Source organism: Paramormyrops kingsleyae, chromosome 15, assembly GCF_048594095.1.
Source record: "Paramormyrops kingsleyae isolate MSU_618 chromosome 15, PKINGS_0.4, whole genome shotgun sequence".
Classification (NCBI taxonomy): Eukaryota; Metazoa; Chordata; class Actinopteri; order Osteoglossiformes; family Mormyridae; genus Paramormyrops; species Paramormyrops kingsleyae.
Genome location: NC_132811.1, coordinates 14,386,483 through 14,408,809, shown reverse-complemented (window position 1 = coordinate 14,408,809; position 22,327 = coordinate 14,386,483). Strand labels below are relative to the sequence as shown.

The following is a 22,327-nucleotide window of genomic DNA, read 5'->3' as shown; positions in this document are numbered from 1 at the left end:
CATGGGCAGCCTCAGGCTTTCAAAGAAATACCCGACACTAACAATTAACACGGAGTGTGCCTGAAAACATTTGGGAAAGGAGTCTGATGGAATACAATTCCTGTGCTTGAGAGGGAGGAAAATGGGCTTTGAAAGACATTTTGGGTGCCAAGTGTGGTTTTTATGAATTGTTTATAATGTTTAAGAGAGCCGAACATGTTTGAAGACTCCAATTAAGATTACGCTGTATGATTGTTAAATTACAGTAATCAGGGTGTGCATTTAATTACACCACAGTGGTGGGGAGCCTTTGTGCATTCCTGAGGGTAGTTAAGGAACAATTATGGACATCAGGACAAAATCTAACATGTCCCACTTGCTGACTTTTGGAATACTGCTGTAACTGCAAATATAAACACCAGTAAATGGAGTAAATAGCATGTGCAGAACCTTTTATTTGGTTTTTATGCATTATGACATTTCAATTGTGATAATAATGTTTTTATTGATTGTTGAAGGCTTGTTCTCATTAAATGTGATGCCAAGTCTGGTCTGTTCACTTCCGTCAGTTCCCCCGAGGATTCAGGCCGGCCCCAGGGTGATGAAGGTCCAAGCTGGGCACCCCGCCGACCTGCCCTGCGTGGTGAAGGGGGTGCCGACTCCTGTGGTCACCTGGCTGAAGGATGGCGCCGCCCTGCTGGTGGACGGAGGACAGTACGTGAGCCTGCCTGACGGCACCCTCACGATCACAGAAACGGAGCTGTCGGACTCGGGGACGTTCACCTGCGTGGCCAGCAGTGTGGCGGGACGTGATGAGGCGTCCATCCAGCTGCAGGTCCAAGGTGGGTCCTCGCTACCCCCCCCGGCATGGTGCCATTTTCCACGAGAGGATTTTAAAGAGCACGAACATTTTTTGCTGAATGTCTCCTCTGTGCTTCTCTAGTCCCCCCGACTGTCGAGGAGTCTGAGCCTCCATTTAACAGCCCCCTACAGGAAAGAGTGGCCAATCAACGCATTGCCTTCCCCTGCCTGGCAAAAGGTTCTGTCTGGAAACTCATCATGTGTTTCCTTGTTGTCTTTTACTTTCTCTGTGTTTATGGATGTGCCTGAGAATAGAATAGAATAGAATAGCTACTTTATTGGCATTCAGAACATACACCGGTTAGTGCACATCAGAATGAAATTACGTTGCATTGACTCATCATCGGCCCAGCAGAGTGTATTAATACTAAAAATCTTAAACTTTAAAAATCTAAAATCTAAATAGAAAATAAATATAAAATAGAATATAAAGTGGAATTAACACAGAATATACATAAAAATATATTAACAGCAGTATAGCAGCAAAAACCAGTGTACATCAGTTAAAATCAGTGTAAAACCAGTGTAAAACCAGTTCATGGACGTGCCTGAGAGCATCTCTCCTTCCTGGGGCAGGAACCCCGAAGCCAGTGATCAAGTGGCTGCGCAACGGTGAGGAGCTGACGGGGAGCGAGCCTGGCGTGTCCATCCTGGGCGACGGCACGCTGCTCACCCTGGCCTCCGTGTCGCCGCGTGACAGTGCAGAGTACGTGTGCGTGGCGGTCAATGACGCAGGCACCACTGAAAGGAAGTACCTCCTGAAGGTCAATGGTGAGTCCCTGCGGCTCTGGCTTCGGCTAAAGATGGCTAATGTTGGTGGTTGGCTCAGGCCTCGGATTTTGGCCCCCACTCTGCAGTGCCCCCAGCTGTTAGCGATAACGAGAGTCCAGCCAACGTGTCAGTGGTGCTCAGCCAGTCCACCAGCCTCATGTGTGAGATCACAGGAAGTCCCACGCCTGTTATCACCTGGTACAAAGATGGCGTCCCAGTATGTAATATTTCATATGTCTAATACAAATGTGACTATGGCACAATGTAATTTTAGATTTTTTTGCTGTATCTGTTATCTTCATGCTTTTATACTTAGGTTTTTCACATATATTTTTAGCAGCTATTACACGAAAATATCCCATAGAAATCACTTTAACACAACAGAAATGAGCAAAGCTACTGAATACAGGAGGTATGTTCCAGATCCTAAGCTTGCTTCTGGCTCCAGGTAGCCCCCAGCAGTTCAGTTCAGATCCTGCAGGGGGGCAGAACTCTGAGGCTCCTGCAGGCAGCCACCTCTGATGCGGGCCGCTACAGCTGCCGAGCGATCAATGTCGCGGGCAGCACCGAGAAAGACTTCAACCTGGAAGTTCTGGGTGAGCCTCTGAGGGAGTTCATGCCATTAGTCATGTAGATAAACCATGATGCTAATTGTAACTATCTTTTTCAGTACCTCCCAGCATAAGCGGCGGCACCAGCCCGCAGGACGTGTCAGCTGTCCTCAATCAGGAGGTCAGCCTGGAGTGTAGAGTCAAAGGGGAGCCATTCCCTGATATTCAGTGGCTCAAGGACGGCAAGTGAGTATCTCCATCATCCCAATGACTCCAATATTATGTCTGCTGAATGCTAACGGTTTTTGGTGAGGGTGGACATGGTTGTCTTGATTGAAACTAATTGATAAAGTTGTTAGAAAAACAAGTTTGCAGCTTCTTCAGAGGTGCACCAGGAATAAATGGAAAAGCTATCTTGATTGATTTGCATAGAGCATGTTGAGAAAGCATAGGTTTCTGTGCAAAATTACTGCTAATGGCAGCTACGTTAATTCGAGCCAGACCAGTGTTTCTGGGCGACCCAAACTTCGAGCTGTTGAACCGGGGCCAGGTGCTAAAGATAAGGAGCCCCCGTCTGGGTGAGCAAGGTCACTACCAGTGTGACGTGACCAACGTGGCGGGAAAGCAGTCCAAGGACTTCAAGTTAAATGTGTATGGTGAGTCCCTCTGGTCCCTGTGGGTGTGATGCCAATCATTCGGCTCCTGCCCTAGTCAGAAACTGACCCTATTGCTGTGCTTTCAACATAGTCCCCCCCAGCATCAAGGGGGCCAATGTCACAGCAGAGGTGACCACCCTGCTGAACACCCCTGTGACGCTGGAGTGCGAGGTCCGTGGCGTACCCCTACCTGCCATCACCTGGTACAAGGACGGGCGAGCCCTCCTCTCGGGCCGCCACGCCATCTACGTGGACCGGGGACAGTTCCTGAAGATCCCCCTGGCTCAAGTGGCCGATGCCGGCCGATACACCTGCCGTGCCACCAGTGTCGTTGGGACGGCTGAGAAGTCCTATAAGCTCGAGGTCTATGGTAAAAATAACTTGCCCTTTTTCTGTCCAATAATAAGAATACAAATTCATAATATCAGTATGAAAAGTATGAATGTCCTTTGAAAGTTGGTGAAAGTGAGAGTGAAATAGAACACTTTAGTGGCAGCAAAGAAGTGTCATCTGTGACTTGTTTTGTTCCAAACTAATTCAGTCGTCCGTCTTCCCAGTCCCTCCAACTATAGAGGGGGTCCTGGACACCCCAGCCAAGAGGAAGGTGCTAGCAGGTAGGACTCTGGTGCTAGAGTGTGAGGCAGGTGGACACCCTCCCCCCACATTGACCTGGCTGAAGGACGGTATACCTCTGAAGAGCGGGGACAGCGTCAGGGTCCTGCGACAAGGCAGGAAGATTGAGATCCCCAGCGCTGCCACGTCAGATGCAGGGAGATACGTGTGCGTGGCGACCAGCATTGCCGGGGAAGAAGAGATCAAATACGATGTCAATGTTCTAGGTAACCCTAACTGCTTCACCACCTTGCTCCAAGGATGCAGATCATTATAGTTGCTGTGACTTGTGCCAAACATAATGTCTTAAACAATGTATCAAATAAGGTACTTAATCGTATATCTGTATTGCAACTGCTTGTCCGATATAAGATGGTCATGAGCCTGGATCCTATGCTGGGATACAGGACACAAGGCAGGGGACACTCCGCCTCATTAGCATCATATGACCCCATTTAGGAGGTGTAGGACAATAGTATTGCCATAGCACCCTGGGACGTAACCAGTTGGAAAGGGATTCTGTATCCATCAAAAGCCCTGTTAATGTAATGCACCATATTCGTTGTATGTGCTGATGAAGCCTTCTTAGACAGTTTAAATAAAGTGCAAAGAGAGCTCTAATGTGCAGATTAGTTTGCTTAGTGAGAGTCCCACAGGTTGGCTGTATTCAGTTCGATCCTCATTTATTTCAGAAAATCATAAATCAAAGTCACCAGGCGTGGTTCTGTCCCTGTTGAATGGGCGCGCTCCCAGTAGGAGTGCCAGATGCATTACTGGTGGGAGGCAACACATTCAGTTAACGGACTGGGACTGTCTGTTAGCAGACGGTCCGGCAGAACATCTACAGTATAAGTCAATAAATAACTGCCTCTTTGGTTCTTAGCTGCTACATTTAATGGTACGTTTTGTTGTCACATATGCTCAGTCTGTCTTCTCATCTTTAGAAAAGTATATCAAACTGAAAAAGCCAGCCGAAATCTTTATTTTTACTTTGAGAACCCTCTTTTCTGTGGCAGACTTACTGTACATTTATCAGCTGATACTTATCCAAAGCTACTCACTATTACTAAATATTAATACAGCTGGACATTTTCCTGGGTACTTTGCAGGATACTGTTAAAAGTCGTCGCACGGAGGAATTTCCATTCTACTGATGTGGTGAACATAGCTGAATCAGTGTTACGGCTGCCCTGCTCAGCAATGTCTATCTGCTTGCCTGTTCACCCGAATGCATTTCCACATGTCCACTTGCATGTCATCCACATTTCTGGATACGAACATCACTGCAGGAGCAATTCTAGTCTCCAGTCCTCTTGGGCAACATTCGATGGCCGAAGCCCAAAGGTTTGTAAATTCAGTTGCAGAAAGTGACTTTTGCACACTTTACCAAGACAAACATAGATCCATATCACTGTCTGGAGCCCAGGATCCGTGGGTTGGGGGTTATTTTTCCAACAGAACTGAGATTCCACTGGGTCGACAAAAGCAGCTGAACTTCTGTTGTAAGGAATGTTGGGAAACTTTTGTCTTTTCTGTTCAGTGGCACCTTTGGTGGAGGGTGGGGATCAGACCTCGGACATCACCGTCATCGTGAACAATCCTCTGGAGCTGTCATGTCATGCCACTGGGACACCGGCGCCCCTCATCGCGTGAGTGCCCTCTTCTGTCATCCTCTGCGCAGGAACAAACTCTTCCACCTGTTTTACATTTACATAGCATCACATTATTGATGCTTTTATCCAAAGCAATGTAAAGGTGAGAAAGCAGGGGTTGCCCTAGTGAGATCGAAGAACAAAACTCACGGGATGTATTTTCGAGAACATTCCTGTGGGCTTAGTGAGTTTTGGAAATCTAAAGGTTCTTCATTGTGCTAGATGAGGACTAAGTGAGTTTTGGTCCCCAGTACTGTAACATTAGATGAGAAAACCTAACTGTAGGTCACTGGCTGTCTCATCTCAAAGCCAACAAAAAATGGACTGAGTGAGTTTTGGAAATTTGCTCTTTATCCAGGGGTAACAGTTTGGTTGATGGGCCGAATACCAAAATCAGTGTACCGACTGCAGCATTTGAACTGGCAACCTTCCCAACCCTATAAAACCTAAAAAAATTGTCCAGTAGTCTACTAGGAGTTAGTCTGTTTTGTGGGCACATACATCTTATAGTAAATTCTCTCAACAGCATAACAGATGTTAGGTGAGGAATGGAATTAGATAACTGGCCCAGCTGGTCTTGCAGTTAAACAGGGTCATCGTGTCCAGCTAACACAAACCCCCTGAACTCTGCCTTCCAGCTGGCTGAGGGATGGCCAACCCATGAAGCAGGGCCCTGGCATCAGGATCACGGCCAATGGGAGGAAGCTGGTCATCTCCCAGGCCCAAGCATCAGATGCGGGCCGCTTCCGGTGTGTGGCCACGAACGAGGCTGGAGACCAGGGCAAGGACTTCAGCGTGGTCGTGCATGGTAGGCACCATTAGGGGGATGTCTGATCTTCTGCAATGAAGACATCTACTGAGACTTAATATCAAGTCTTTACAAAGTAATACATTAATGTCTTAATGTTGTTTTCATCTGAATGCTTTCGACTGGAAGAATCTCATTCTATAAAGGTAACAAAATTCTTCCTTTTTAACACGTAGAGAAGTAATACAGTGTAAGTGCATTTGCGTGCTGTCATTGGTATGCGCTGTGTGTGGTAAACACTGCATGTATTGGTACTGATGAAAAACAGAGGTGCTGGGTACATTGGAACATGTGAGCATCAGGCTTTTGATTTTTGGTGACAGGGAGTTTTAAACTACTTTTATTTTTCAGTAAAACTCACTACACTACATGCTTTCAATCCACATTATTATCCATGGAATACAATTATTCAATTGCTATTGTTAATTTTTCTAAAATTATGCAATATCACAATGACTGAGTTGATAATATAAGAAATTATGTAATAATGAGAAATCTTTCTGATTAAATTTACTACCTTTGTGACAGTGTATTCGGTAACGCTTTGAGGATATAATGTAGTAGTACACGTTTGCTTAATGCATTAATTAACAAGTAACTAAGTGTTTGTTAAGTACTGAACCCATGTTCTTTCATCATTAATCAATCTTGACTATTTCATGGGGAAACCAATATTAGTTAATGATTTGTTCTTGAGTAGTAAATGAGTTAAGTATTTGTGCTCCCTCGTGAAATCTTTCTATTATTAACTAATTAGTTATCAGTGACAATGGGATACATGAACTGTCATGATTAATTAATGATGAACAAGCATGAGATCTGTAACTAACACTTAGTTAATTAATGCATTAAGTAAGCATGTACTACTACATTATTCATGTCCCCTCAAGTGAAGCGTAACCATGTATTCTAATATATTGATTTCTCTTTCCCCTGCATTACATATTTGCATATTTGAGTTAGATTTTTATAACTTTACACCTTAATACTAATTCTTGCTGAAACATTTTCATATTAAACATTGATATCAAAGGTGCACACAATAGTTACTTCGGTAACACTTTGACTGGGCACAAATAATATAGTATTATAGTATTACTTATGTATTAATTAACCACTAAATAAATCTTAGTTACATACTGATCTCATGTTAAGTCATCATTAATAAATCATGATGCATGTCTTATGTCAAGCAATTACCATATTTATATTTCTGTTAATTACTACTTTGAGTCTACAACCATGTTATTTCTCCATCCCTCTCCTAGTGCCGCCATCGATTCGCTCTAATGGACCAGCCGATCGCTCCGTGATCCTCCACAAGTCCATCATCCTACAGTGCCTGGCTAACGGCATCCCCACTCCCACCATCACCTGGTTGAAAGACGGCCTCCCCGTGACCAGCACCCCGGGGCACCTGAAGGTAGCAGTGCGTCTGTGCCTGGGTTCTGATCCATTCTTCTGGGTGCCGTAGTCGGGTTTACACGTGTCCGTGTCCACAGCTGGAGTCAGCGGGCCGAGTGCTGGAGATTGTGAAGGCTGTCCTGGAGGATTCTGGGAGGTACACTTGTGTGGCCACCAATGCCGCCGGAGAGACTCAGCAGCACATCAGGCTCAGTGTCCACGGTATGAGGTGGCCAATGGGCTGCCTGTGGAAGCCCTCCCTCACATCCTGAATGAACACGTTCATGCATTATACAACATCTCCCTGGGTCCCCAGAACCGCCCATGATCCCCCGAGGTGGACAGACAGTGAACGAGACGGTACTCGCTGGGTATCCCATTCAGCTGCAGTGCAAGGCTCTAGGAAATCCCCTGCCAGGTAATTCCCTGTAAGGAAATAAATCTATCCTCCATAACCTCTTATTCAATGCGCTGTTGTGGGGAGCCTGGAGAATATCCCAAGAAGCACAGGATAGAAGGCAGCCAAACAGTCTGTTCCCAAACCAAGTTATTAGCAGACTAGCACATGTGGGATTCTTAGGAAGGGTTTTTTTTATGACTTACCAACACCATGTGACTTACCAGCCATCACATGGTACAAGGACGGCCGGCCGTTGACCAGCATGGTTGGAGTGACCCTCGTGAACCGCGGCCAGGTGCTGGAGATTGACGACGCCCAGATGTCGGATGCGGGTCTATACAGGTGCATGGCAGTCAGCCTGGCGGGAACCGCAGACCTCTTCTACCACCTCCAGGTGTACGGTGAGTCAGATGTAGGTGTGTGTTGTGTTCACACTTGTTATGACCCCTGCATGTGTAGGAATACTAAGCCACAAACGATGGTGTTGGACAAATAACCCGGCTCCAACACAAACTGCCTTATTTAATTCCATGCATCCATTGTCTGTAACGGCTTATCACGGCCATTCACTCACACCCCATTCACTCATACCACATTCACTCACACTCCATTCACTCACACTCCATTCACTCACACCTGCACACCTATGGGCAATTTGGTAACTCCAAACAACCTTATTTAATTCGAACAAGAGAATTGTATTAACTTATACAAAACAATCAGAAACAAACATTCAACTCCCTCTCAACTGAAAACTGGCAAAAACTATACAACTCAGAAGAGGCACACGGCCCCATGGTAAGAAACTTAAGGAGAACACAAAAATAGCACAAAAAGATAAGTGACTAGTAACTCTAAACAAAGTTCATAAAAACAAACAAAAACACAAACCCAAGCATACAAATTCAATTGTACGCAAAAATTAGTATCTACATCAACTTCTAATCCAAAAATAAAAAATACAACAAAGATCTCCAAAGTGTCTCCACCCACCCTTCCCTTCTCCGTCTTGCTCATCCTCCTTTATTTGCTGAAGTAGCTAATGCTTTGCTGGAGGTAGGCAGGGCTTTCCTCAATTGGTGAATTAACAACTTCCTTAAAGTCCAAGCACTTGTAAGATATTTGCCCCGTTTAGGCTGTTCCGAATGGGATCAAAACAACACCATGTGCCACTCTAAATGGGTGACTTTGTGGATCTTGCCGCTTCCTGCAGTGCCCCCCTCCATCACCAGCAGCAGTGGCACGGTCACCGTGGTCGTCAATGAGCCCGTCCGCCTTGAGTGTGAAGCGAGCGGCCTGCCCACACCAAGCCTCACCTGGCTCAAGGATCACAGTCCCGTTTCCAGCTTCTCAGATGGTGTGCAGGTAAAGCTAGGTGTTCCTCCAGGTCTTCCACATAGCTATTTAATCCATCCATCTCCTACTGACCAGTGCCAGTGATTCCCATGGTAATCTTTTCATTCATAAGTGCTTATCTAGTTCAACATCAAGGTCAGAGTTGAGACATCCCTTAGAAGCACATGGCAGGGGACTGTTATTTAATACCCTTTGATATTTTACATATTTAAATAATACTGTTTAACTTACTGCTGCAGTTCTCTCGACTTAAAAGCAGATAAAATCTTACTGATTAATGGTTGAAATAATGTCTACCTTGTAAATGGGTACTGGCAGTTGTATCATAGTATTAGAATGTGCAGCCTTGTGATTGGTCCTTTTCCTTACACCGTGGCCCCTGAGTAGGCGTGTATTGAAGCAGTGGTTTCCCATTGGTCATTTCTGACATCACTCCCTGCACACCTGGTCTTCTCAGGTGCTCTTTGGGGGGCGGGTTCTGACCATCAGCAGTGCTCAGGTGACTGATGCCGGGCAGTATACTTGTGTGGCCATGAACGCGGGCGGTGAACAGCAAAGGGAGTTTGATCTTCGTGTCTATGGTAAGTCCTGTTGTCAGTTTTATTCCTGAATTAAATTTGCTGGTGGCTGTCATTCTAAACAGATCAAGAGAGCTTTGTCATTGCTTGCACCTTTCTTTGCTAAGTTAAATCTGTCTTTTCTAACATGCTCAATAATATCTTTAGCATGACTTTGAGTTGGAGTTAATGAGGTATAAGTCGAAATTAATGAGCTGATTCCATTGCTGAAGGATTAAGTCTGTGCCGTCGGGTTTTTGAAAATGATCAAAAGAGACTGTCAGCAAGAGCATATTTGTCGCTATAATTATTACCAGTCTTTGACAACTTCCTGCATCTGGAAAATTACACTTGTTCCTGTGCTTATGGCTCTGTTTCTGTCTCTTGCGTGGAAGAAAACCAGGGACAGCAAACTGGCAACAAGGCATGGCAAAGTCCAGATCTCAGCATCTATTGGGAAGTCAGTATAAAAGTGTGGATGTGAATTAGAGGTAGAGAGACACATGGCAGATTTAAAAAGCACTGCTGCTTGTTTTTGATTTGGCATGGATGCTTGGTTTTGACAAAAGGCAATAATGAAGGGTAGAGGTCACAGATGAGAGCATGCAAAGCTAGGAAATGGTTTACAGTATTCGACTTGGGGTTGGTCTCTCATTCGCATGAGCCAAGAAGCAGACTGATGACATACAGTACAGTGCTGGCTCATTAGTTACCAAGATCAGCACCCAGAGACCTCAAAGACTGGCGGACTTTGTTCTGGTACCAGATCTTGTCATTGGCCAGACAGTGTGACCAGACATTGTGGCCAGACTAAAGAGACACCAGACGTTTCCTTTCATGTAACTGTGCAGTGCAGATTGTTGTTCTCATCAGGGACAATTTTCTGCTAATCCTATGTCAAGCAAGGTGATGATGGGGGTATGAGACACCAGTTTCATAAGTAGTTTGTTAAGATTAAACATGAAGATTAAACGTGATCCCAGAAGGAAATTCTGGTACATACAAGAAAAAAATCGTGTACTTGAAATAGCTCATTCCTTGGCCTCTGAATATGGGTATAATTGAGAGCCCTTATGCAACTGAAATCAGTAACATTTTGGTTACAAATTTAGATAGTGATGGGTCACAAACTATCAGTGTCCGCGTTACTAATCTTAATGGGAAAGCTTGTTAAAACAAATGGCTGATTGGAAGCACCTGGTAATCCCATCATTAACTTCTGGTTCATCTCTGCTGTGATATGCTTTTACCAGTCAGGGTTACTGATAGCATTTAGTTCATTTAGCAGTCATAGCAGAGTCAGAAATTGTAGCGTGGGTGAGCCGGCAGACAATCAAGTGAGCCAGTCCCATAACAACTTGGCAACAAAATCACACTACAGACTCAACAACATATTTTTTAAGCAGTTTTTAAATGACTTGTGGCATTATTAAGAACAAATGAACAAAGAGAAAGAAAAATCTATTTGCCTCTCAGCAGTACTTTTCCTTGCATTGATCTGACCATGCAGAGACATACCTGTCAGATCTTTTGATCGTACCGTATCCCTCTCCGTGAACGCTGAATGAATGGGCCCAGGACCACCAGGGCCCAACTGTGCTGCTGTCGTAGTTTATCTGCGCTCTGCTTCCATTGAGGTGGAGCCTTTTCTTTTTAGAGGGCAACTTGTGGCTCAGCGGGGTTCGCCTCAGTGCCTGTGATTGGAAGGACGCTGGTTCAAGCCTTGCCTCAGCTGAATAGTTATGTCTGCTGGTCCTTGAGCAAGGCCTGTAACCTCTAGCTCCACTGGCATTGCTAGAGGTGGCCACCCTTTGCTGCCAAACTTGCTCTTGAGTGTATATCTATCTGTTATGGAAAGCGAAATGGGGTAGGCAAAAAGGGAATTTCTCCACAAGGGATCAATAAAGTGTTATTATTATTATTATTATTATTACTCTCTCTGAGCCTGACCCTCTGTTTGTTCTGCTGCAGTCCCGCCCAACATCATGGGGGAGGAGATGAATGTCACTGTGTTGATGGGGCAGCCCGTGGAGCTGCTGTGCCAGAGCGATGCCATCCCTCCGCCCACACTGTCCTGGCGTAAGGACAGGCGGCCACTGTTCAGGAAGCCGGGTCTTAGGGTGTCCGAAGACGGAAGCATGTTGAAGGTAATGTCTCTCCCTCTTCATATCCTTCTAACCACTTACCCTGGTCAGTGTCACAGGTCCCCTTCACAACTCCAGTGCGAAATGGAAGCAGAACAATCAGCTGTTTTCTGCCAGCATGTGACTATCAGAAGACCTCAAAGATGAATCACATATAAGAATAAGGAAGAGACAATTTTAGTGGATTTTTAATTTGTATATAAATAATACATTTGAATAAATTTATAGAACATGAAAGCAATTCAACACCTGAATTATTTCCAGATTGACAGCTCTCAAGTTCAAGATACTGGCAGATATACCTGTGAAGCCACTAATGTAGCTGGGAAGACAGAGAAGCATTACAACTTGAATGTATGGGGTGAGTTTCTTAGTTCATGTTTCTTATCAGCAATAAGAGAATCTCACATCTTCTCAGCTAATGGCAAGTCAAGAACAAGGGTCTGGCTCTTTCCAGGACACAGATGTTCCCCAGAGTGGGTGGACAGGCTTGTGACTGACCATCTGCATTGCATCATACTCAGTGATGTCAGCGGCATGGCACGGGATGTCATAGCAGTGAGATGAGATAATCTCAGTGGTCTGTGGAGGGCTTAATGGGCTGCCTCGCCTTCTGAAACCATCATGAGGGCTTCCCGTGGTGCACTGTGAAGTCATGGTTGAGCCTGCTGTTTTTATACCTAACCAAAACTCATTAAGAGACCAGGACTGCTGGGCATCTTTCTGGTGATGCAAATACTTCTTCTGGAAGGAATTACCATACCAAATTACCTTGGGAGATACAGTTTAGGCTGCTAACACTGTTGGCTTCTTAATTCAATTATTAATTCCTCACTGCTTGATCAATTTGGATTTCCTGAACAATGAGACTTCATGATGGACATTTTTGCATTCTGCCATGCTGAAAGACAGTTGCTGAAGAGGAGGACAACAAACAACAAACAAATTTATTTTTGTATAGCGTGTTATCACAACATTACATCGTCTCAAAGCGCTTTACAGCATCCCCACCCAAGGCCCCCAGTGAGAAAGCCATAGGTGACAGTGGCAAGGAAAAACTCCCTAGAAGGAAGAAACCTTGGGAGGGACCAGACTCAAAAGGGGTGCCCATCCTCCAGGGGCCGGCAAGAAGAGTCAAATAGGAGAGATGGCTAAGTGCCAAGTCACACTGTCTAAGTCATAAGATTTGAGACACAACTAGGGAGCAGGGAGGTGATGACAAGCCGGTGCCGACGCTCCTTCAGATCACCAGGCAACCAGAATGCAGGCAGCAGGTCATACATGGAGAACGACACAGGCAGAACGGCGAGCTGGATGCACGGACGTCATTGGTAGAGGCGACGTCACATGTTGCAGGGTGTGCAGGATATCTTGATAGATTGAGGTCTCCAGGCAGCTCCCCCCAGGAGAAGTAGCGGAAATAAAATGTGCAATTAGTCAAAGTAGGGGAGACTGTAGGCAGTGCTAACAGTTAGGTGAGTGCAATATGAAGTGCAGTGTGCAAGCTCCGGCAGATACAGTATGGCTATGGCAGCATAAGTAGGAGGGAGAGGCAAGTGGGAATGCATGCATGGGGAGTCCCTGACAAGCGATTCCTCAAGCGATTGTGAAGCTAGAGTGACAGCACTGTCAATTCAGTTTATCCAAAGCCAATGGCACCGATCCCCACCCAGCTCTACACCTCACACTATAGGTCTACCTGGGAGTGAGCAGTTAGCTAGAGCTAGAACTAGTGTCCCTATAAGCTAAACTAAATAGGTGTGTTTTTAGTCTAGACTTGAATATTGAGAGTGAGCCTGAATTCCGCACATCCGGTGGAAGACCGTTCCACAGCTGAGGAGCTCTATAGGAGAAAGCTCTGCAGCCTGCCGTAGCTCTTTCTACCCTTGGTACTAACAGATACCCTGTGCATTGAGAACGAAGCAAGCGTGGAGGGTTGTATGAGGTCAGCAGATCACTAAGGTATTCTGGTGCAAGTCCATTAAGTGCTTTATAGATTAATAGCAGTATTTTATACTCAATCCGAGATAGTGATCAGTTAAATATGAGCAGAACCAAGAGAGCGCTGTCCCCTTAATGCCAATCACACCTTCTAACCAGTCCAAGAGGATATTATGGTCCACAGTATCGAATGCTGCAGTTAAATCTAGTAATACCAAAAGAGATATACAGCCACGGTCAGAAGCCATAAGTAAATCATTCATTACTTTGACTAGAGCGGTTTCTGTGCTATGGTTTGGTCTAAAGCCAGACTGATATAATTCATTAGTATTATTTTTCTGTAGGAAAGAAGACAACTGACGAACTACTGTACAACCTTTTCCATGATCTTTGAAATGAAAGGAAGATTTGAGATACGTCTATAATTTCCTAAAACACTAGGTTAAAGATTTGGTTTCTTTAGGACAGGTTTAATATCAGCCATTTTAAAAGGTTTTGGAACATATACAAGCCTAAGAGATGAGTTTAACACATTTTACAGGGTAGGTCTAATCTGCGGTGCAATTTCCTTGAAGAATTTTGTAGAAATTGGGTCTATGAGGCTAGTAGAGGATTTACAGGAGGAAACTAAGCTCAAAAGTTCTGAGTGTTTTATAGGAATGAAAGATTCAAAGATCTCATTATTGGTAGGCATAAGACTACTCGGAGGCTGGCAACCGTAAGTAGCTAAGGACGTGCACTGGATGGTCTGTCTAATCTTAGTTATTTTACCATAAAAAAATGTAATAAAGTCATCACTCTTAAGAGCTTGCCGGACTTGCGAGTTTAATGAAGAATTCTGTGTTAACCTAGCCACGGATTCAAATAGGAATTTAGGATTGGTTTTGTTCACGTCTATTAATCTGGAGAGATACACAGACCTAGCAGTCACTTGTGCTTGTCTGTATTTAGAGAGGCAAATTCCAGGTGCTTCCAGGCAGATTTGAAAACTTCTAGTCTAGTTGAGCGCCATTTGCACTCTAGCTTGCGTGATGCCTGTTTGAGTTCATGTGTATGATCAGAGCACCAGGGGGCAGGTTTCTTATCTCTATGCTTTATCTTCTTAAGTGGAGCTACAAGATCTAGTGTGCTACGAAGGGATTTTTCCATGTTTGCAGTTGCCTTTTCAAGACGAACCTTCTGGGAAAGTTGCTCACCATTTCTGCACAGTACCTTCAGCAGGGCTGAATTAAGACTAGAATAGCTTTCTGTACACATACGGTCATCAGGGTTGGACATGGTTTTGGCTGAGTGACCGATTCCAACATTAAAATTTCCATTCATCCATTTCCCATAACGGCTTATCCTGTACAGGGTTCCAGCACCTGGAGCCTATCCCAGGAAGCACAAGGCAGGAGACGTCCTGGACAGGATGCTGGTTTATCATGGAGCACACACACACACACACACTCACACACACGCACATGTAGGGTAAACATATCCTTATGGGGATCGCTCATTCATTTCAATGGGAAACATGCTAATGCTAACTATGACAACCTTAACCCCTACTCTGCCCTAACCATAACCATAAGTAACCAAACAAAATACTAGAGTTTTTGCATTTTTAGTTTTTTCATAGCAGTCACCGATTTTTATAAAATAGAGTTTTCCCTTATGGGGACCAGGAAACCGGTCCCCATAAGGGAAAAAAAAACAGATATTTATCACCTTATGGGGACATAACGTTATGTCCCCATAAGGATAGGTAAACCCGCTCGCACACACACACACACACCAGTTCATCAAGATGAATACGTTTGGACTGTAGGAAGAAACTGAAACACAGAAACTGGGTATCTGGTGGAGACTCACAGTTAGAGTGAACCTACAAAAGCCACATGTACACAAGGTGTGCAGCTACAGGGCTACCAGCAGAGGGCCGTGCTGCTAATCCAAAATTATATTATTATTGAAGGTCTGTCTAGAGGTCAGATTGTTACTTCTAATTTGCAATAAATGATAGATCCATCTCTGTAACCACTTGTCCTATTCAGGGTTACAGGGGCTCTGGAACCTATCCCTGAATCTACAGGTGCAAGGCAGAGAACAACCCAAGACAGGGTGCCGACCTATCACAGAGCACACTCACACACCAGTCACTCACACACCATTCACTCACACACGTACAGCAACAGGCAATTTGGTATCTGCAGTTAATTAATCATAGCATATTGCTGGACTGTGGCGGGAAACCTCAGTACCTGGAGGAAACCCCACGAGTGGGACATGCAAACTCCACACATGGAGCCATAGCAGAGACTCAAACCCTGGTCTCAGAGGTGTGAGGCAACAGTGCTAACCACAATGGCGGATCCACTATGGCTTTTCTTTATGGATGAGAAGCTGGATCTATATACTGCCGAGCAGTGGACTCCCTGTCATGGTCTTTTACTTTAGCTGAGTGCTTGACTTCCTCGAGGTCTCTAGGTGGAGCAGAGCAGACATTAACAAACAGCCCAGAGGATGGAAGTGGATATCTTTCATCAGGGGCAAGGAGGAATAAAACAGTTTTTCTGGACCGTGGAGAGAAATACGAGACTCTTCCCCTGAGTATCAGATGCTGCTGTGAATTTTCACATGTGCTGAGCTTCACAGCTGATGATACTGTCTTCAGGACAGTCAGAGGAAGTCCCTTCCTAGGTTGCCAAAAATAGGTTCACCAAATTATACTTTCATTTCATTAACATACTCTCCAGAAAGACTTCTGCAAGACTTTGAAAAAAGACCCCTGTATTTTTCAAAGGCTTCCGGACAGGCATTGAAAAAGGACCATGTGACACAAATAGCATAACAGAACCGCATAACTGGAGCTGGTCAAACACCATTATTTTTACTGGCAGTTTTCAAGTCCCATGATGGCAATAGAGTCAGAAAATGAAGCGCGTTGCATATCCAAATGTAATACTTATCTGGATTTTTGCTAAAATATCTGTTTCCTTTGACCTACATGCAAAATTCATTGGATCCAATGTGTTCTTTTGGAAATTTTGTTTAAAAGCTGTTGCATGAAGTAAGCCAAGACAAATTTAGACTTTTAAAGAATATCTTCTACCTCGGGTGTGGATAAAAAGACAGTAATAATTATTTGGCAAAATGGGACTGAATATATTTCTTGGCTTGACGCAAGGTGAATGCTGTCACATGACATATGGTGACTGACTTCTTTGTATCTCCAGTACCTCCTAGCATTCGCGGGTCGGACGAAGTGTCCCACCTGACTGTGACTGAAGGCAGCCTGATGATTCTGGTGTGTGAGTCCAGCGGCATTCCTCCTCCCAGCCTCACCTGGAAGAAAGATGGTAAGAGATCACACTGTTGGTCCTTACGTAAGCAAGATTTCTACCTGTCCAGCAGAGAGCACTTGTGTTTACAGGGATGAGTGCATCACAACTTAAAGTGGCAGCTACACAAAGCAAAAATACAAAAAAAGACAAATATCTAACATTGCAAGGTTTTCTGTCATTAATCCATAGTGTACCTGAAATAATGCTTGTCGCAGTCTTATAGGTTTCTTGTTTCAGCTGTCATTTAAATTTGTCTTTCCATTTTCTTTCAGTCATTTTGCTGAGCCACCTAAGCATAGTTCTTCCCCTGCCTGGGGATGCTTTCTGTAAGGGCCTCCTCTCACTGACATCTCTGGATCTGCTCCTGTGTCCAGGTGCCGAGCTGCGGACTGACTCGCGAAGCCGGGTTCGCATACTGTCCGGGGGCCGGCAGCTGCAGATCTCCACTGCTGAGAGGACTGATTCTGCTTCCTACACTTGCACAGCTTCCAGCGTGGCTGGTAACACCACAAAGGAGTACAGCCTTCAAGTCTACGGTATCGTACCCGTTTACAATTAAATTATTCAACAAAAAAGAACACAAAGCTTCATGACAACTAGGAGGCTATAACAATTAATTAAGCCAATAATAAGATTTTATCATCTGGTATCGTATCATATAACTTTACGTTGGCAAAGCCAATTAGTTGTTGGTTCATCAGAAGAATTGTCATGAACTTATTTCGTCTTCTCACTTCAGTTCGCCCTTCCATCAGAAACAGCGGGAGGCAGCCCAGTGACGTGACAGTGACACGAGGAAACAGCATCACCCTCCAGTGCGAGGCCGACGGGGTCCCCCGCCCCGCACTGACGTGGCTGAAGGACGGACGCCCCCTGGTGAGCGGTAGGGGGGTCACCATCCTCAATGAAGGTCGGCTACTGCAGATCAAGGACTCCAAGGTGTCAGACACAGGACGCTACGTGTGTGTGGCCGTCAATCTGGCAGGACAGGCGGACAGCAAGCACAACGTCAATGTGCACGGTCAGTGTCCTACACCCAACCAGTAATCTAGTGTTTCACCCTTCTAAGATGCATTTGAGATTCCTGTTTCACACCATTTTCATTATGCATTGATAATAAACCAGAATGTTTTCTGCATTTGCTACAAATCGTCAGAGAGTTGAATCACTGTTCACAGTATAAATTTTTACCACCTAACAATCTTTGTAATGACGTACCTTGGTCATGATCCTTGTTTTGATGGTCAGTGTATGTTCTTTCCTACCCGTAGTACCTCCCAGCATCAGTGGGCAGACTGAAGTACCTGAGAACGTGAGTGTGGTTGTGAAGAACCCCGTGGCTCTGTCATGTGAGGCCTCAGGGATCCCCCTCCCAGCCATAACCTGGCTGAAGGATGGACAACCTATCAGTGTGTCCGGCTCTGTCAGAGTCATCTCAGGTGAGAGCTCTCTCTCTGGGTTCTATGCATGAAATTAGCCTCAAAGCTTTTTTTGTCTAATTGATTTGGAACTTTCAGTTCCCATAGTAGTGTCGGAAAATAATTAATTTGCATCACAATATTAATTACTTTCAGGGTTATTTAAATGTCCAATCAAGATTATATGTCAGCTCACTAATGAGATAAATGAATTAAAGCATTTGCCCAGGCAGATAATTCTCCTGAAATGATCGCTTCTCTAAAATGGTTCCTCAATCACAGGAAGCAGAAACTAATTCCACTGTAAATTTGTCAGGGCTATAACAGATTCAATTTTTGTTTGTACAATAACAATTTCTTGATATAATTGATAATCATTTCACTTTGAAAGACCCCATATCTAAGGAGCTTATTTTATTGTTCTGGGTTATTTTTAAAAGTCCACACAGGTGATTGGATAATTAATGATAATTGCCACTTTCAAAATATTGTGGAAGGGGAGATATTGAGGTCTGATCTCTGTTGCAGAAGATCTGAATAGCTGTTAGCTTGCAATGTCCTGTTTCTGCTGAATTACTAGAATAATTCATGTAGGTTGCATTGAATTCCGTACAAGACTAGATTTTTCAGGATTTATAAGAGCTTTTCATGTTATATTGTTCCCCAGGTGGACGGACCTTGAGGTTGATACATGCTGCTGTGGAAGATGCTGGGAGATACACTTGTGTCGTATCCAACACTGCTGGGGAAGAACGGAAGAACTTTGACCTTGAGATTCTTGGTAAATGACTGGAGAGACTTCCACGAGCTGGAAGACCACTATACCCTTTTTATCCTTTCAGTTGTAGACCACAGAGTGTGTTAGGGTTAGTATACCCAATAGTGTTTCTCTCTTCCATTGCAGTACCGCCAAGCATTACAGATGACGGGTCCATCAGTGACATCAAAGTGAAAGAAAATCAAAATGTGACACTGACATGTGAGGTCACAGGTATGGAATTTATCATTAAAGCTCACAGTGGAAGTCTATGCATTTACTTTCAATTTCGCTTCTGCAGTATTTAAATTAATAAATAAATCTATCTATCTATCTATCTATCTATCTTTCTATCTATCTATTCAGGGTAGGGTCATGTTGTAATGTATGTATAGATAACAATGCCTCATGAGGTGTTTCTATCATTCCATGTTCTGCTGTGTTCTCTAATTCGGTATGAACTCTGACATGTCTTGCCCTGTTTTTAGGTAACCCCATGCCAGAGATAAACTGGCTGAAGAATAGGGAGCCACTGGTGGAGGACCAGCAGCACCAGGTGCTGTCCAGTGGGCGTTACTTGCAGATCTCCAATGTCCAGGTGGCCAACACGGGCATGTACAGCTGCCTGGCCTCCAACACAGCTGGAGACCGGAGCAAGCACTTCAATCTCAACGTTCTGGGTAGGGGGAAGGATGTCGTGCAAGTGACACTAAAATTCGGCAGGACCTTCGAAAGTGGGTCAGGAGTTGGACTATGACTCCCAGAGAGGGTCCAGCTTTTGTACCATACAACACATGCTGTTTGAGTAACACGAGGTCTAAGCTTCACGTAAAGTAACAATTAATTAATCGACAAAACCAGAATATGTAGACAATTTAGTGGTTTACAATTTGTGAGATTTTATTTTGCAATCTATGTGGAATTATACTTGTGCATTTTTAATGGTGATAAGTCTTTGTCAGAGAGCCGTAATGTTTTTATGCAGACACTTGATGGCAGAATGTTTGCTGTTAGGGCAGCATCTTTTATTAGGTGAAATTTGTGTTGGGTTACAGCACATTTCTGGGTGGACGGAACCTGGATAAAAGCAGATTGTAATATGTTTCTCTGAGGTAATGATGCAGGGTTGTGCTGTGGGTACAGCGTGTGTGTGGTGTGTGTGTGTTTACACACAGAAGCTCATGCCATGCTGTGTACAGTGTCCCCCACAATCCCAGGGGCCGGTCCAGATGGGTCTGCTGAGGAAGTAACTGTAACCCTCAACAGTCCCACCTCCCTGGTGTGTGAGGCACAGAGTTACCCACCTGCAATCATCACCTGGTTAAAGGACGGCACCCCCTTCGAGTCAAACCGCAATGTGCGGGTCCTGCCAGGTCAGAGGTCACCTGTAATAACAGTATAATGCATCGATGTCCCCGCTGAGTTGTGGCTAGTGTCCATGTTGAGTCCCGGGTGAGGTAGGGGCTAAAACAAACATCTCTATGGAGAATGTGGGTAGTTAAAGTCCTGTAGTTCTGCTTTTATTGTGTTATTTATTTGTTTGTTTTTTTGTGCTTGTTTTAATTTCTTGTGTGCTTTTAAAAATTTCTTTTGTTTTTCTTCTTTTAAAATGTCTGTAACATCCTTTGTAACCCTAACCCTGCGGTCAAAGCAGTGCTTTAATAGGCATTTCTCATGACTTGTACCCAGGTGGACGGACTCTGCAGATCCTCAATGCCAAGGAGGAGGATGCTGGTCGGTATACCTGCGTGGCCACCAATGAAGCCGGAGAAACCCTGAAGAACTATGAGGTCAAGGTGTACCGTGAGTGCCATGCTGCATAGCTCATCTCTGTCTTCCTGTGGCTACAGCTGGCATCTGTTTAGCGTGAAGTGGCTTCCTGTGCGTCCCATGCAGTTCCCCCGGTCATCAGCAAAAACCATGACACAGAGGGCTTCTCCCAGAAGGAGGTGAAGATCAAGGTCAACAACACCTTGACCCTGGAGTGTGAGGCCCAAGCCGTTCCCATCCCCAAACTCACATGGTATAAAGACGGACAGGTGGGTACATATCCACACACACATACGATAGGTTGATGTTTATGCTCAAACACACGAACACATTTCACGTGAACAAACACGCGCACACAACAAAATACACATACACACACCACCCAAAGAGCGGTCAAATCGTCCATTGAATGTGATCAATTTACCCTTTTTATTCATCCTATCAGCTCCTTATAGCAGACCATCATGTGACCATCTCTACCAATGGGCGTGTAGTCCAGATAAAACACGCCCAGGTGTCTGACACGGGACGGTACACCTGCGTCGCCACCAATATCGCTGGGGAGGACGAGAAGGACTTTGATGTAAATATACAAGGTGAAATGTGTTCCTGTTATAGTGACACTCTGACCAGGTCTCATTCAATTCAGCTTCTCCTAGTGGTGATTTCATAAACTGATATGAATAAAACTGCTTTCCTGTATAGTCCAGTATTTTCGCCTTATCTGGGAATTCCTAATGTTTCCGGACATAAGCAAAAGTACATTTTTTTAAATAGTGTTATTTTTTTTTTGTTTTGTTTCTTGCAGTTCCTCCAAGTTTCCAGAGACCTGGCGGAGCAGGAAACAAGTCCTCACCAATCACTGAGACCCGAGACGTGGTTCAGAACAACGCCATCTTATTGTACTGCGAGACCAATGCAGTTCCCCCACCGATGCTGACGTGGTACAAGGACGGCAGGGCACTGGCCTCAAGCGACAGAGTGCTGATCCTGCCGGGTAAAGGACAATATAGGGTGATGAGATGGCATGAGATGACATGAAATAAAGTACAAACACAGTCCACATAGTGTAAACAGTGAACTCAGTATACAAACAGAATGTTGATCAAACAGAATACTGTGTAAGGAATAAACAAACAAATGAATAAATAAATTGATGGATGAGAATGAGAATGTAAATAAATGGATGAGTGGTGTTTATAATAAAAGTCCAGTGCTGTCTGTAATCCTGGTGCTGGTAGAAGCAGTGCAGGCAGTGATATCTGTGCAGTTTTTATGTTTTGACATTATTAAACATTATTGAGCTTCAATATGGGACTAGTACGTGGTTCTGAAAGACCTGGAGGAGAGAGATCACAGAGAAT

General features: G+C 44.5%; 1 protein-coding gene across 1 annotated transcript in view; it reads left to right on the top strand.

Moving 5' to 3' along the window:
• hmcn1 (hemicentin 1) overlaps positions 1-22,327 on the top strand; it is a 103,967-nt gene that overhangs the window by 55,783 nt on the left and 25,857 nt on the right. The window contains exons 27-57 of the mRNA XM_072699844.1: positions 549-821; positions 923-1,018; positions 1,417-1,611; positions 1,698-1,828; positions 2,060-2,207; positions 2,282-2,408; positions 2,664-2,818; positions 2,910-3,188; positions 3,376-3,657; positions 4,971-5,079; positions 5,721-5,890; positions 7,159-7,313; positions 7,393-7,516; positions 7,611-7,712; positions 7,919-8,095; positions 8,908-9,059; positions 9,508-9,631; positions 11,579-11,754; positions 12,016-12,112; positions 16,911-17,033; positions 17,393-17,554; positions 17,758-18,039; positions 18,290-18,457; positions 19,104-19,217; positions 19,341-19,427; positions 19,682-19,873; positions 20,393-20,566; positions 20,883-20,996; positions 21,090-21,232; positions 21,409-21,559; positions 21,772-21,960. Coding sequence (XP_072555945.1) covers positions 549-821; positions 923-1,018; positions 1,417-1,611; positions 1,698-1,828; positions 2,060-2,207; positions 2,282-2,408; positions 2,664-2,818; positions 2,910-3,188; positions 3,376-3,657; positions 4,971-5,079; positions 5,721-5,890; positions 7,159-7,313; positions 7,393-7,516; positions 7,611-7,712; positions 7,919-8,095; positions 8,908-9,059; positions 9,508-9,631; positions 11,579-11,754; positions 12,016-12,112; positions 16,911-17,033; positions 17,393-17,554; positions 17,758-18,039; positions 18,290-18,457; positions 19,104-19,217; positions 19,341-19,427; positions 19,682-19,873; positions 20,393-20,566; positions 20,883-20,996; positions 21,090-21,232; positions 21,409-21,559; positions 21,772-21,960 — 4,971 coding nt within the window. The remainder of the gene's footprint in view (positions 1-548; positions 822-922; positions 1,019-1,416; positions 1,612-1,697; positions 1,829-2,059; positions 2,208-2,281; positions 2,409-2,663; positions 2,819-2,909; positions 3,189-3,375; positions 3,658-4,970; positions 5,080-5,720; positions 5,891-7,158; positions 7,314-7,392; positions 7,517-7,610; positions 7,713-7,918; positions 8,096-8,907; positions 9,060-9,507; positions 9,632-11,578; positions 11,755-12,015; positions 12,113-16,910; positions 17,034-17,392; positions 17,555-17,757; positions 18,040-18,289; positions 18,458-19,103; positions 19,218-19,340; positions 19,428-19,681; positions 19,874-20,392; positions 20,567-20,882; positions 20,997-21,089; positions 21,233-21,408; positions 21,560-21,771; positions 21,961-22,327) is intronic.